This window comes from Anopheles ziemanni, chromosome 3 (genome assembly GCF_943734765.1).
Source record: "Anopheles ziemanni chromosome 3, idAnoZiCoDA_A2_x.2, whole genome shotgun sequence".
In the NCBI taxonomy this organism is placed as follows: domain Eukaryota; kingdom Metazoa; phylum Arthropoda; class Insecta; order Diptera; family Culicidae; genus Anopheles; species Anopheles ziemanni.
In genome coordinates, this window is record NC_080706.1 from 73,632,428 (window position 1) to 73,648,299 (window position 15,872).

The 15,872-nt window shown below is 47.9% G+C and overlaps 2 protein-coding genes across 2 annotated transcripts; one reads left to right on the plus strand and one right to left on the minus strand.

Moving 5' to 3' along the window:
- Positions 1-429: 429 nt before the first annotated feature.
- LOC131288088 (uncharacterized) lies at positions 430-11,302 on the plus strand. The gene is made up of 13 exons (XM_058317188.1): positions 430-877; positions 2,498-2,696; positions 2,805-3,115; positions 3,206-3,349; positions 3,701-3,742; positions 4,651-4,726; positions 4,795-7,691; positions 7,772-8,017; positions 8,128-8,282; positions 8,351-8,519; positions 8,591-8,697; positions 8,770-8,902; positions 10,199-11,302. Exons 1-13 carry the CDS (start codon positions 554-556, stop codon positions 11,300-11,302), a joined length of 5,907 nt encoding a protein of 1,968 aa, XP_058173171.1. The 5' UTR covers positions 430-553.
- Positions 11,303-13,432: 2,130 nt separating this feature from the next.
- Positions 13,433-14,389, minus strand: LOC131285446 (antigen 5 like allergen Cul n 1-like). The gene is made up of 2 exons (XM_058314302.1): positions 14,024-14,389; positions 13,433-13,936 (listed from the first exon to the last, which is right to left on the minus strand). The coding sequence occupies exons 1-2, from the start codon at positions 14,387-14,389 to the stop codon at positions 13,433-13,435; spliced, it is 870 nt and encodes a 289-aa protein (XP_058170285.1).
- Positions 14,390-15,872: the final 1,483 nt, after the last annotated feature.

Below are 15,872 nucleotides of genomic sequence, written 5' to 3' on the forward strand. Positions count from 1 at the left end.
TCGGCGTTCCAGATAAACTTCCGACAGCGTCTTCCGAAGCGCACGTGAATCCCAACTCGTCGTGTACTGGGAATCAGTAGTTTGAAAGTGATATTGTGTGTACCCAGGACAGTACTACTCTCGTGTGGTAGATGTAAGCTTTTCAAATACGAAATCTTTTCGAGTGGCCAACGGTTGTGAATGGTATGAAAACAGTGGCGATTGAAAGCAAGCAAAACATCCTTAAAACGCAATAGGTCTATGTGCAGAAAATATAAATATTTTCTAGAACGTACAGAGTGACGCGGGAAATAGATAAGAACGAAGATATAGAGTGATACCACGGTAGAGATAAGCGATTTCCCTACACTCGGGGGAGGTTAGTTGGTTGTAACCTACAACAAAGTGAGTACGAGTCACAGAGGAGTGAGAGTGCGTGTATGAGGGCAGTGAAAAACGAAACCACTAGCTACTAGCAAGAAGCGGTCGGGCCGAATTTGCTCCGAAACAGTGAGAGCGGTGTGTGTTGTTTAGTTCCCTTTAAGGTTTTCCGTTACTGCACCATCGCGTCAAGATGTCGTTCCTCAACAATCTCAAGAAGGTGTTCCACCTGGGCAGCGGGGAGGCGAAGAAAAAGCGCATCTTCAACAACATCCGCATGGACACGGACCCGAACGACTTTTGGGACATGATCGGCGAGCTCGGCGATGGCGCGTTCGGCAAGGTGTACAAAGCGCAGAACAAGGAAACGCGCCAGCTGGCCGCCGCCAAGATGTGCACCCTCGAGGACGAGGAGAACCTGAGCGATCACATGGTGGAGATCGACATTCTGTCCGAGATCAAGCATGAGAACATTGTCGGTTTGTACGAGGCGTACTCGATCGACGACAAGCTATGGGTGAGTTGAGTGAGCGAAGGTTGTTGGGCGGGGTTTTTTTGTGATTCTAATTCAGAATTTTATTGTAATCAGAGAATCCTATCTTAAATTCAGAGAACTATTAACCTCCAATCTTTTAGGATCGCATAAAGAAAGTTTAGCCCGATCTGTGTGTAGATGTATAGCAATGCACCAATGTAAAATTGATCGCAGCTTAGTGCGTACGTTGCAGTTGTAGAGTGTACAGAAGAAGCTAAGGTTTGGTAGTGATTAGAAAAATATCTTGAACACAGAATATAACTTTCCATTTCATCCGATACGATGACTTGTACTGGAGTCGCTGAAGGCGAGAAGACAATTATTTTGCCTTTTATTATTAAATTACTATTTGATTTTCCTGTGTTGATTGAACGTTCATGTTCCCTCGAGGATTTAGAGACTAAGATATACTGTTTTACATATCAACCGTAGGATAAATTCCTACTGCTCCAATGATCTACTTAGGCCAGTTTTAATTATTTCCGTGGAGTGAGCTTTACCAGATCTTCAAATAAATGCCTGTTTCCTGTTGTGAATTATCTGATTAAGGATCAACACCGCGTACTCATAAAAATATCAATATGTAGACCTTGTGAAGGCTTGATATTATAACTAATATTGATTTCAGTAGGATCATATATACAAGAAAATACTACTCGATTTGTATTTTACTAACTAAAGTTGGTTTCGCATTATGAATACTCCTAGAAATGTTTTATTTTCTTTTTCCTTGTTTGGAATTCTTTTAATCAAAACCGTAAACAAGAAAGATGATACAAATAACCAAACAGTCTAATTTATCACTCAAAAGCAATTGTTCATTATTGTAAGTACACCCATGTACAATTGCCAACATGCGTTCAGCTAGTGTGAGTTTTTATACCTACTTTTTTGCTTCTCGCTCATGTAAAATCAACGATAGCCTGTGCCTATGCCGGCGGTACAATACGTTACCCTTATATTATTGCACTGAGTGAGGCCACCCTTTTTTATGCTTCGATGTTTTGCATAGTTGCACGGTTCCTTTTCACTGCACCAAACCAACGACAAACCTGATAGAGAAGAAAAAGGATCGAAAGCGTCTATATGTGCTGCTAAGAGACTGCGACTTGCAAACCAAGACGCTAGCTCAAAGCGTGAACATGTTTATGAAAAACAAGCAACGAAATACAATCTGTTGCACCGTCGACAGTCAACTGGAACCTTATGCCGCTTTGTCTTGGAAGATGTTTTCGGGATGGGGCAGGCCACCTCCAAGTGGATCGAATTTCTTTGCGGGATTGCTTTCCTACTGCCCGGTCGGTGTTGGTGTTGGTGGAGATTAAGAAAACCCGGCGGTAGGTAATTTCATTCATAAGCTACCGGATGGTTTTGATATTCCAAACTGTCCTCCGTCCTCCGCTATAGAAAGTTTCTGTTTGGGTCCAGCGATTATCCGCGTCACCATAAGGGAGAGGGATCATATGTTTTTCTTCCAGAGGGTATACGCAGCCTGTGCAAGGTCTAGGCTGATTGAAGCGATTTCTTCTTCGCACCTCACCCTTCGGTGGTCTTTTGTTACGAAACTTTATCACGCCTTTTCTCCTCTTTCGTTTACTGCAGATGCTGATAGAATATTGTGATGGCGGTGCCTTAGATAGTATTATGGTGGAGCTGGAGAAACCGCTCACCGAGGCGCAGATTGCCTACGTATGCAAGCACATGTGCGCCGGACTGAACCATTTACACAAGAACAAGGTGATACACCGGGACTTGAAAGCCGGCAACGTGCTGCTGACGATGGACGGTGGCGTCAAGTTGGGTAAGCAATTGCAATAACGCCTACCGCTGCCGCGTGTGTGATGGATGGGTGCACCCGTGAGTTGCAACGATTAATCTCTTTTCTCTGCTTCCTTTCGGTTTTCCGCAGCGGATTTCGGCGTCTCGGCGAAGAACAAGCATACGATGCAGAAGCACGACACCTTCATCGGGACGCCGTACTGGATGGCGCCGGAGCTGGTGCTGTGCGAAACGTTCCGGGACAACCCGTACGACTTCAAGGTCGACATCTGGTCGCTCGGCATCACGCTGATCGAGTTCGCCCAGATGGAACCACCGAACAGCGAGATGTCGCCGATGCGGGTGCTGCTCAAGATTCAGAAAAGTGAACCCCCGAAGCTGGACCAACCGTCGAAATGGACGAAAAGCTTTAATGACTTTCTGGCGCGCACACTGGTGAAGGTACGTACGGGTTTGATTAGAAACATTTATATTCTTACCAGCTGCTGCTTGCACACAAAATAAAACTGTCTTGTTGGACTGTCGTTGTAGGATCCCCAGCAGAGGCCTTCGACCGACGTACTTATGGCACTACCGTTCATCAGCGGTGACCTGGACTCGAAACCCATCAAGGACCTGCTGCTCGAGTACAAGGCGGACGTCGTAGAGGAAGAACTGGTCGATGAAGAGGCAGAGGTACGCATTTTACTCCGCATCGAAAAAGTTTTCACAAATCAGGCGCAACAGGATTTCGTACCACGACGTGGACAATCTTGGGCCTGCTACCAAATAGAGTTTAGCCCTCTGTGTGCTCCATGACTCGCCGCTCACGTACTAACACACACGTGTGTTTGTTCGAAATGCAATATCTCACTATCTCATGCTCTGTTCACATCTTTTCCTTCCCATTGTTCACACGCTGCCTCACACCTGATACTCGTTTACTAACATCTGCGATCTCGCCATTACCAACCGTTTTCTCCGTGGAATTTTTTGTCTAACAAACTCAAACGAACTTGCGCAAACAAAATAACAAAACGAAAACAGAAAGCTAAACGACAAGCGAAACGCAGATCGCTCTATCAGAGGGTTGGTAAGTTTTGTCAGACTAGAGTGTTTTGTGCTGGAAATGACGGCAGCCCGATTTGCGTCCCTCGCTCGTTCTGTGATTGCGCGTGTTGAGTGTGAATTAATGTTGTGTTGTTAAGAGTTCCTCTCCCGGTACCCACGGGGCGCCAGAGTTTCGCATTGTTTGTTGTACGGAAGTAAACTTATCTATTGTATTAGATTTTATTAAAACGATATTTAATCAATCACTTCTTGATATTATACAAAACTACCAATCTAGTAGAAAGCTTTTGTTTGGACGAGAGGGAATTGTATACTAAATTGCGTACATTTCGTCATGAAGTTGCTATTTGAATTTCATTTTCTCATAAGAATCCCGAACACGACCTATGACTAGTTTACAATTTCAACAATAATGTATTATTTTACGGTTTAAGAAATCAATACAGTACAGTGTGACATAGAATCGTATGTTATACTATACAATTAAACTAATTAGTTTAACTTACTTCCTTACGTATGCAACAACGCCCCTGTACTCTAAGCGCCTCGTTTTCTATCAAGTGTGTCGTAGAGTGCCTCATTGTAAATCGAAAAGTTTTTCAATCTGATCTAAAGAAAAAGAATTTGAAAAAAAACCAGAAAAATCGGACTGTAGTGCGTAAACATCTAGTCTGGCAATAGTTCCGTAGCTCTTTTTCTTTCTTTTCTGTTTCGCAAACTGTCATTCGATAGTTAGTATTGTTCATATTTTCATAATTTGCTCAATGTTATATGCATGATGTTTTTCTTCAATGATTTATACTTTGATAGTGTTATTTTCACTTCATTCATTTTTATTATCAGTTTTTTGTTCGATTGCCAAACTCCTTTTCTTACATTAATGTTGTTTATTTTTCTCTTGCGTATTTCTTCGTCGCGCACGCCAGGAACCCCGCAATTCTGCTCTACCGCTCGACTTGGACGATGATTCTTCATCACTACAGAGTCAAGAAACTGATAAACGTAAGTGGAAGCTTTGGAGAGACGCTGGTAGAAAAGTGTATGTTTTATTGAATTCAAAATTATTCCAGTTCCAGACACACCGACATCCCTTTCGAAATCGTCCAGAGATTCGAAAGAATCTACACCCGTTCCTAGCACCGAAGACGAGCCCAGCAAAACGAAGCCCATCCCGACGGTTCCAGTTCCGGTGCCACCACCAGCGGCAGCAGCAGCAGCTCCAATTGCTGCGCCAACTCCTCTTTCTGGACCCGCAGAAGTGGTTGTTCCGGCTGCTGTGGAGACGAAGCCAGAGTCGAAAAAGTCGCAACCGGCACCGGTTGCAGCGGTGTCGCCGCAACCAACAACGACCACGTCATCATCTTCAACCTCGTCCACGGTTTCCGGTGTGCCAGCGCCAGTTCTACCGGTTGCCAAGCAAGTTACGGCCAACGATCAGCAACAACTACTCGATCAGACGCCATCGGTAGACGGTTCGGTGGTGGGAGGTGAGCAGAGAAAAGCGGCCGTCATCGGTGCTGCCGGCGTTAAGAAAGGACCCGCACCTCCACCGCCACCGCAGACACCGACTTCACCGACGGCCAAACATGCCATGCTACCGCTGGCCGGCGCTGGTGCCATGCCGAACGAAGGAGTTCCCCCGACACCACCGGAAACACCCCAAACACCTCCGGCCGGAGCTGATCGTCCGGATGCAACAGCGGCAAGTTCTGTTCCACCACCACCGGCGCTTGTGCGCATGAGCAGCGCCGGTGTACTGATCGACGATCAGCCTAAGTCTCCACGCAAAGAGCACGCTCCTCCGACGCCAGTAGGAGGAACTGGGGCCACCAGCAAGGATAAGGTGTCCCCGGTCGTCGTCGAACGTCCTGCGTCGCCGACACCTGCTAATCAATCGTTCAACAATGTTGCCATTCCGCCGAAAGCAATTCCACCGTCGGACGATGGAGACGATGGTGGCGTTAAGATGGTCCCCTCGACGCCCGGTAGCGCACGCCAGCAGCAGCATTATCACCCGCATCATCTGATGAACTCTTCCTCTACCACATCCATTACCATCAACGATGCGACCGTGTTGGCTGACCCGTCGAACAGTCTGGCAAGCAATGTGGCCCAGGTGACGGTGGTGACGAGCCACCCGCCGGTCATCATAGATAATTCGATTCCACCAGCCGCGGCCACCACCACCTCCGGAACGTCCTCATCGGCTTCGTCGACGAAATCGTTCGGTTCGTCGCAGCAGCGTCGCTCGCGCATCATATCATCACCGGCGACCGGCGGCTCGGACGAGGTCGTTATTGTCTCGAACGAGTTGAACAAAACGCACGTCAACGAATCGTCGACGGACGACGATTTCCAATCCCTGGACAGTCTGGAGAACGTTTCACCCCGGCATCGCCAGGGAGCGATCGCACGCAAACTGGACGAGAGTGAGGTGCTTATCGTTAGCCCCGGATTCGACGAGGTCGCGGTGGAGCGCGACACCGACAGCTACGGCGACGGGGACGTATTTAATGCTAGCATTAGTAACCTAAACACCAGCGGCAACGGAAGTAAGCTGCTGCTGGACACTAGTCATGTATCGGTGGTGACGGTGGGCGAGGAGGAGATCAAGGTGAAGGACTCGTCCCAACACCACCCGCAGCTGATGCTCAACCAAGGCCATCTTCCCCAGCAGCAGCATCCGCACCACCATCTTCATCATCCGTACCATAATGATTCCACCAGTGACTTGTCGAACGTGAGCTGTGGCCCGAGCGAATCGAGTGACGACGTGAAGGTGGACATTGTGGTGGGTGCTGGCGGCGGCCGTCAGCAACCGCTCCCGACGCAGCACCAGCAGCAGCGGTCGCCCTCGGGATCATCGATTTCGTTACCGAGTCAATCGGGTAAGGCGCCGGTTGGTGGTCCGGTGTCCACTGTGGCCGGCGCCAGTGGTGGTGCTGCGATCAATGGAAATCGGTTTAACGGTGGGGCCGAGTTCCATCAGAGCCGCGAGGACGTTAGTATCATAGTGAATAGAAGTAAACACAACGAGAAGCAACGGATTTCACCGGACAGCAGTGTCGGTTCACTCGAGGGCGGTGGATCGGTCCGCTCGGCCAGCACCCCTATCCACCACCATCCACCGGCCGCAGCGGTTGTTATCGGGGGTGGTAGCGGCAGTGCCGGCCACCATCATCATCAGCATCAGCGCATCGGCAGCGGAAACGTAACGGTTGGGCCGAAACAACTGCACGATCGAAGCGATGCGGAAAGCATTGCGACCACCACTAGTCACGACAGTCGCGAGCACCCTGCCGGAGCCACGCTGGAGCTCGACGAGGAGGTGACACTGCGAAGGAAACCTCTACCCTCACTGGACCTCGACGACGGAGATAAGGTGCCACCGCTGCTGTCTTCCTCGTCGGGCGCTTCCACGCTTGTCATTGGCGAGGGAACGAAGGCAGCTGCAGCAGCTACGGCAGGTGCCGGTGGGCCAGGTGTAGCCGCCGCTCCGGGCGCTCCCGGTGCGGTGCGACAGAAGGCGAACCGTAACTTCACCAAGGAGGAGCTGCACTTGCAAAATCTGAAAAAGAAGACCCGCAAACGAACGCGTAAGTTCGAGATCGATGGCGTACAGGTTACGACCACCACTAGCAAGGTGATCTACAGCGACGAGGACAGCAACAAGCTGTACGACGACCACCTGTTCCGCAAGCAGGAGCTGCGCGAGCTGAAGATGCTGCAGAAGCAGGAGAAAAAACAGTTTTACGACCTGCAAGCGAAGGAAGCGATCGCCAAAGAGCAGCAGGAAAAGAAGTTCGAGCAGGAACGCCTTCAGCTGGAGCGTACCTTCGAGGCGGACATGGATGTGCTTGCTCGCCAGCACCGCCAGACGGTGGAGAAGTTCGAACAGCAGCAGGAGGCGGAACTGCGGAACACCTCGAAGAAGATCCGGGGCGAGCAGGAGCGTGATCTAAAGTTGGTAAGTTAAGACTTCGCCCCTTTCCTCGATTACGTTGTGGTACATTTGCATTTTCTAATCCCGATCCATGTTCTTCTCAGTTCCGCGATAGTCTAAAGCAGGAGATACGGCTGCTCAAGCAGGAGGTTGACCTACTGCCGAAAGAGAAGCGGAAAGACGAGTTCCGCAAGCGAAAAACGCAGATGGAATTCGAGCACGAGGAGCGTGAGAAATCGTTCCTGTCGTCTCTGTCGGAGAATCACGAGCTGGCGCTGCGACGGATCAGTGAAATCTACCGCGAGAAACTATCGGCGACGGACAAGGGTTACCTGCAGCAAAAGCAAACGGTATGTTTGTACTAAAGTTTGATGGGAGCGCACTGAATATTAGATAGTTTGGATTGCCATCCAATGGGATTTACTATTAAAATATTGTTATGCCTTTGTGGTTTTCACAGACAATGAGAACGCGAGAAGCGATGCTGTGGGAGTTGGAGGAGAAACACATTCACGACAAGCACCAGCTAGCGAAGAGACACGTGAAGGACATTTGCTTCATGCAGCGCCATCAGATGATTATCCGGCACGAGAAAGAATTGGATCAGATCAAACGGTATGGCTAAAAGGGATGGTAGTTTTTGCTTTCTTTCGTGAACTCACAAACTCTTCCGCCTCTTCCAGTATGATCTCCCGGAAGGAGGAGGAGCTGCTGAAGCGACAGACGATCGAACGGCGAGCACTGCCAAAGAGAATCCGCGCCGAACGGAAGGCCCGCGATATGATGTTCCGCGAATCGCTGCGCATTTCGATGACCACCGATCCAGAGTTGGAGCGGGATAAACTGAAAAAGGTATGAGGACAGAGAGCCTTCCCAAGTTGTTTTAACCATTCTTACTTATGTCATTTGTTTAAAACCATCAGTTCCAGGAGCAGGAGAAGAAGCGGTACAACCAGGAGCAGCAACGCTTCGAAACGAAGCACAGTAAGCAACTGGAAGAGCTAAGGGCTACCTCAGAAGGTTCCATCAGGTAAGTGGATTAAAAGTTTCCATTCCTCCAAAGCATATGGTGATTTTCACATGGTGGATCTATTTCTAACAGGGAACTGGAGCAGCTGCAAAACGAAAAACGCAAACAGCTGCTCGAGCACGAGACGGCTAAGCTGCGTGAGTGCGACGAGGCGCTGCAGAAGGAGCTGCGCGAATGGAAGGCTCAGCTGATGCCACGCAAACAGGTAAGTGTTCCATGATGATAGAAATTGAATGCTCTATTGGCAGAAATGCGAGGGGTCTCTGGGACCTGCATGTGATCGTATGTGAGATTGGTTTTTAATACTCCGTATGAATTGTAGAACCAAATTTTATCATCTTCTTTAAAGATAAACTAGATTCTAGATTAGATGAAAGTCATCTGAATGGTGAAGTTGAACGTGAATGACGAGGGGTGTTCAAAACCAAAGATGTAGTTAGCGTTTTTCAAATGTTTTTGTTATTTAATTCAAATTGGCTAATGTAAAAACGATTGTACTAAAATGTTTGTCGAAGAACTAACTTTATTCGTTTAAGGTTTCGTTAACCCCCTAAAGGCTTTTGATTTAATTGTTAAGATAGATGAATTTTAATATCATACCAATAATTTTTTTTTTATTATTAGAATACTTTCTTATTGACATGGTTGATCAAAATTTAACGACCTAGTACGAACGATACTAACTAAACTATTTACATACTTTATTTAGACCCCTTCACAGCCAAATTGATTACGAAATGTGCCACATTGTTTTTTTAAATAGTTTATCGTCCGAAGCAGAAGAAACATTAATATTAATTTAATCCTAAAAATGTTAAAAATTATGATCTATACTTTAAATGATCGTTTGCTCCCTAGCAACTATGGAAGTACTTTGGATAGTAATTAGCTGCTTGTTCTTGTTTTAAAAATATATTAGCCTGTGCCGCACACGGGAAACGAGCAGTACGAAATCACTGCGCTTACCCGAGTGAGGTAAAACTATGAAGGCGACAAGCCTTTACAAAACAATTTCAGAAAAGCTTTACCCTGTAGTGCCTTAAGGGTTCATATTAAATTGGTTAATCTATCTTTTAGTAAACACCGTTAGTTCTTCGACGTAACGTAGATTGGTTGGTGTGTAAAATGACGCGTTGTAGCGTTTGCTGAGCCAAGTGCATTGCATGCGCCACAAAACTAATCGTATGTAAGATTAATTAGCTTCTAACCAATAATGCTCATGTTTTCAGCTTTCGATCCTATTTATACCCGTTAACCTGTTGCTGTACAAATGCCGATGCCACTTACTAACCGTAACCGAATGTATTTTTTTACTCTTTTTCTATTTCTCTTTTGCCCGCTACGTTTATGAAAACAAAACAAAACAAAACAAAACATAACACAACTCACATACTCGTCGATTTTTGCAAATTTTGTGTCATCGTCCTTGGTCCCGCTCCCCGATTTTTCCCCTTCCCGTCCCGTCACACTGCTGGTCGTGTGTGTGTACCGGTACTGCCAGGCCATCGAAAAGCACCTGAACCGCATGGTGGACGAGTACGAGGACCGCTGGGGTCCGGTCGATCGGCGCGAATTCGAGGGTGACTTCATCGTGCCGCCGGAGCTGCGCAATCGCGCCAACTCCCTCAATACCCTTTCGCTCCGGTTGCTCAACATCACGCGCTCCCGTACGTTCCTTACCCTTCCCTCGGTCAACGGCGGTGGTGTGGGAGGTGGTGCCGGAGTGGTAGGCATTGGCGGAACTGGTGGTGTAGGTGGCGGTGGGGGTGGTGGTAATCGTAGCAGCATACACAGCTCCGTGCCGGATTTGACCCGCTCCATGCCGAACACGCCCAACTCGGCTCACAAGCTTTCGCTCGCCTCGTCCTACGACTCAGTGCTGGAGGAGAACGAGGGCGAAAACTACATCCCGAGGGGGGCTGGTGGAGGAGGAGGTGTGGCAAGTAGTGGGTACTCAGGTGGTGGAGGTAGTGGCAGTAAGGGAAGCCACCGCGATTCCGCGATCAAGTATATTCACACGAATGACGGAGCATATGGTTCCGCTGGTGCTGTCCACGTGCGGCGCAAATCAGAGGATCTGCTGTCCGGCAAGGGGTCGTCGTCGGGTGCCCGCTCGGCGACGCGCATTCCCATCAAAAGTTTCCTCCACTCGAGTGCTTCGACGACGGGCGGCGGCGGTAGAGGGGAGTATGAGTATGGTAGTAGCTCCTCCCGGACGTACCAAAACTATCCGGAGCCAAAGGATCGCAGTATCGTGTCGATACGCGTCAATCAAGTGAACCATCGGAAGCCGGCCAGCATCTTTGATGGTATGTCGAACCGGTCGAACATTTCACACGCATCGTACGCGTCCAGTGGCACGATGCCCCGCACGTCCGGTGGCTGGGGAACGAGTCGGCTCGGTGAAAACACGTTTGCTGCCAGCGCTTCCGACGTCAGCAGCGTTCATCGGCTGACCACATTCAGTTCCGCCCGGGGTGGGCTACCGTTGCCACACGACGCCACGGCCAATGGTGGCCGAAAGTCGGGCACAACGGGCTTGAAGTTGTCACCGTCGACACCGGTGCTGCTGGCGCCGGGCAAGGATGATGATACGGTTGTTTAGATGGATTGTTTTTGTCCTCCTTTCTATGTAGATTGGAAAACATCTAGAGATTTTGCTCAGTATGTGTGCCAAAAAAAGGGGAAAGGAAAGCTGATGCTGTGTATTGCTGGTTCGTGCCACTCCATATCTCTTCGCCAACACCATCACCACCACCACCATCTCCCGCACTGCCAATGGTTCTTCTATCCACCCAACTATCCCTCTATTCCCTCGAATTACGTACCACTGTTTGGCGCGCGTTGGGATCTTCCTCCCGGAAACTCCCAGAGCGCCAAGAAACCCGCATCGCGAACCTGTGACATGCAAACGGAGCTCTAAAACCACCCGCAACCAACCCGCAGCGCAACTCGGAACTGACTCGGGCTGCAGACACTTCTCCAGGCGGATCACACGAACGAACGTTCGCTTACTTCTCTCCTCTGTTGAAGTACGAAGAGACAGGCCGTGTTCTTTCCAACACCTTCCATACGTACTAACATTCACCCACGTTCACACCGAAGCACAACAACTACAAATAGGACGGGAAGAGTGTGGCCATCCTAAATCAGTCTGTCACTAACAAAATGCCATCGCGAAAATGGAAGATAAACTACTACTATTACTAACATTTGTCACACATATTAAACACTACCCTTGCCAAAGGAACTAACCATGCTTGCACAACCAACATCGTATGTTAAAACGTGTTGAAGTTAAGCGAGCGAAAAAGAGGAATCGGGGTACAGTTTAAAACTTCTTGTGGAGTACTCCTTCCGGAAACTGCAAAACATTAGGCATGCCTGGTTCCGCTTCCACCCGGTTATTACGCCCGTCAAACGAATGATACCAATGGCGCTCTTCCCCATATGTTCCTACAACACACTCGCGCTATTCCCGCAACATCCAAACAAACGCCACACGCGCACGTCCTTGTTGTGTCTTGCGGCCCTCTTCTTACTGCCTGCCGACATTCTGGATCGTCCTGAGAAGGTTGGTTTTCGATGTTTTTTCCTCCCTCTTTGTCGAACCACATCCCTGCTGTGTGTACCGTTGTTCCGTTTGTTCATTGTGTTGTATCGGTTAGTTCTTTTCTGTTCCACTTGCTACGCGTGTTTTTTTTAAATTATATCCCATGTGGCGTAAGTTGCTTTATGGTTTAATGTTATAAAATGTTTGTTTCACCTTTTGGGTATTTTTCATTTGTGTTAACGATTATCGTTTGTTATTGTCGTCCATCCAAGCGAGTGGTCCATCGAAACTGGTGCCTCATATGCCATGTCATTCATCTTGAATTCTGATGCGCAGATCAGACATTCGCTTCTTTATCTCTTTTGAAAACAACTACTGTTTTGAAGTACAAGCAGGTGCACCAATAACCATAACTTATGGTAAAATATTACCTACCTTCTGTGTAAATGACCAATACCAGTCACACATTCCAGGGATGACATTCTCCCGTCGATGCATCATCATCCAATTTGAACTGTCCCAGTGTATGCGAACACGTGATAAACCGAAGCCACATGGCGCTCATTTTCGTTCCGCTAGCTGGTTTGCCCTCCATCCGTGACGACGGAAACACGTCTTGGAACGGAAACTTGGTCATCAGCTTGGGGATAATGGGTTGTTAAACATCTGTAACTCATTTCATCCACGTTGCGTACGGGAATAAATCTCCTCCGACTTGGTTGGAGTACTTCAGGTGTTTATTTATTTTTATTTTTTGCAACACAAGCGTGTTGTAACGCACCTAGTGGTGACACGAGCTTATCGTTTCCAGTGTCTTATCACGTTTGCTATGTACTCTACGATAAGTTGTCCCTCCGATTTGCTTTACCGATGCGCCGATGATAGAGAAAGTGCTTCATTTGTTTGAACTCTTTTCGAGTGTAAAATCTGGTCGTGACCCATAATTGGATATTTTGCTGTTATCGATGGTTTGAGTAGTAGAAATAGGACAACGAAATTCGGGAGAGGTTGATAGCTTTTATTTTATTTATCGTAAACAAACATGCATATTTTAAATAAATAAAGTTGAAATATTTATGTATGGGCGAATTTACACACTTTATGTGTGTATGGTCAACTTATGATGGAATGGAATATATTATGAAAATTACGCTACGTGAACCGCTCTGCCTTTATGAATGATCATCCTTTCGGTTGAGCAGGTCCGGTTGAACATAGGCATCGGTAGTGCGTTCCGTTGTTGGCGCAACCGTACTTGCATTTGCTGCACCGGCGCCCCTTCCGGTAGACCGGCCGCTCGTACAGATTCCCCACCGAGTAGTTGCACACCAGGTAGTACTGCGTCACGGGCAGATCCTGTTTCACGCTCCGGAAGCGTACCATCGCGCACCCGACGCGCGTCGTGTCGGCGTGTACCATCTGCGTGAAGTGACCGATGCCGGCCCGCATCGACTGCTCCCCGTAGCGATCGAGCAGCTTCTGCCGGCCACGGCTGTGCTCCTGGAACCAGTGGCGCTGGAACTTGTCGATCGCCGCCGGCACGGTCACGTTAACGCCGTGGAACCAGTTGATGGCCAGATTTTGACCGACCTGCCGGTATTTGCGCGTATTGCGACACTCGTCGTGGGCGAAGTTGCACGTACGCGCGTTGTACTCCGCCATCCGGGCGAGTTTGTTGTCCCAATGCTGAAACAAGCGAGGAAAAAAACAAGGAAGGGAGTAATTGTTCAAGTGTCAACATCATGGACACAGGGTTTGTTGTTGGTGGCTTACCAACTGCTCCATCGAGCTCGCCTCGGCGTAACGACGGAAGTACCCGCAGGCCAGATTGTTCCGCAGCCGGTTGTGAAAGTCCAGTATCAGGCCCCGGTATGCCGGTTTCATCTTGATGAGCCTCGGATCCGATTGGCAGGCTGGCGAGAAACGCCGTCCATTGCAGACGACGTGGCGTGCCCCGGCTGGTTGGCAGAGATTTTTCGACGCGGCACAGTAATCGAACGCCGCCAGGGTGCTAAACTGGGGCTGACTATCGATGGTTAGGAACACTAGCAGCAAACATCGAAACAGCGCGAGCGTCACCACCCTAAGGGTCGTACCACCCCGTGGCGCGCATGGTGAACCGATTCGCTCGGATATCATTGCTAAACTGAACCAGCCAAACAAGTGGTTCGCACGCCGTAAGGCGTGCCCGACTAAACGCCGCGCACCTTACTCTACTCCATGACTCCGCCGATGACTAGTATTCTTCCGCAGGAACCACACTTCCGGACAGCAGGCAGACACCCCCTGTCACCGAGCATTGGTTTCCCCCGATTGGTACGGGTTATTATTTCTATGAGTACCAGCTCAGTACTCAGGGCGGCCTCCGGGAGTCGGTTTGTAGTGTTGGCGATAAGATTGATACGGTATCGTGAGTTTCACGCGGGATCACCTCCTTCGCATTTTAAAAGCGAGGAGAGATCCAAGATCTACCATGTGTGTGTGTGTGTGTGTGTGTGTGTGTTGCTGACCGTGTCATAAAACCCCTTAAAGGTCTCGATCACGTATCGATAAGCGATTTGCACACTTTAAAATTCAAGATCACTTGCGATCAATAATAATGGGTGGCACAAGTGCGCAAGGCGTTGCTAGATAAATTAGTTTGCTTTCGTTTGTCTGTTGGGTCGTTTTCAAAAGGACGCGCGTGTATAAACTAAACCGGTAGATTTGTTAACAAATTGTAACGTTTACGCTGGAAATAGGTGGGCTACATCGAATGAAATCAAAAGGTTTTTAAAGATATATTTATACCGCTTCTATGGGGTTTCTATGGCGTCCACATCCATTCTTTGTTGATTAATGTCCAATGCCTTCCTGGGACACATTTAACTATATGCAAATATGTTTTATGAAGTGTCACTACGGAAAAAATAAACACAACAAAGTATCAAATACAAGAGTTAAGATAATCAAGGGTTCAGTTCTCTTATGGTCGCGCATCTGTTGCACAAATCACGTGCATTTATGATCGATGTTGGTGCATGGACATTGCGCCGCTCGTCGTGCATAAAATAATCGTTCGTCTTGTGCGACACACATACGGAGGGAAGCTTATGCGTGCGTGATGTTTTGTATTCACTGTACAATCGATCAAGTACATCAGATCGACCACACAGTGTGACATGTGTTGCACGATTCGTTAACGACACGATACCCCGTTTCTTTTCCTCATGCTGGCAGGAAATGAAGGTGTTAGGAAGTGTGGTGCAATTTTTAATATTTTACATTGGCACCTAACATAAATCTAACAAAAGGTAAATCCTCTTCATTATCTATTGTTTATGTTTGAAAAAAGAAAATATACTTTCTTTAACACATTCAACTTTGATACTTTTATTATATTAAAGCTTTGAACCACTCAGCTTCACTACAACAATTCGAATTTAAAAACAAAATGTGGTTATTTTTTCTATGAAATTAATCCAAAACTTTGACAAATTGGAATTAAATTAGTTGTTTTGTGTTTAATACTATTTTTCATGGTAATCGGCCATCTAGCATTGTTGGATCAAGCGTATACTGTTCTATATGGTTAGGTGGTTGGTTGGTGAAGGTTTATCATAATTTGTGTGGGCCCCTTTTC

Coding starts and splice junctions, on each gene's coding strand:
- LOC131288088 (XM_058317188.1), top strand. CDS start 554: ATGTCGTTCCTCAACAATCTCAAGAAGGTGTTCCACCTGGGCAGCGGG. Junction 8,520..8,590: donor AGCGGGATAAACTGAAAAAG/GTATGAGGACAG, acceptor TAAAACCATCAG/TTCCAGGAGCAGGAGAAGAA. Junction 8,698..8,769: donor ACCTCAGAAGGTTCCATCAG/GTAAGTGGATTA, acceptor TATTTCTAACAG/GGAACTGGAGCAGCTGCAAA.
- LOC131285446 (XM_058314302.1), bottom strand. CDS start 14,389: ATGATATCCGAGCGAATCGGTTCACCATGCGCGCCACGGGGTGGTACG. Junction 13,937..14,023: donor CGAGCTCGATGGAGCAGTTG/GTAAGCCACCAA, acceptor CGCTTGTTTCAG/CATTGGGACAACAAACTCGC.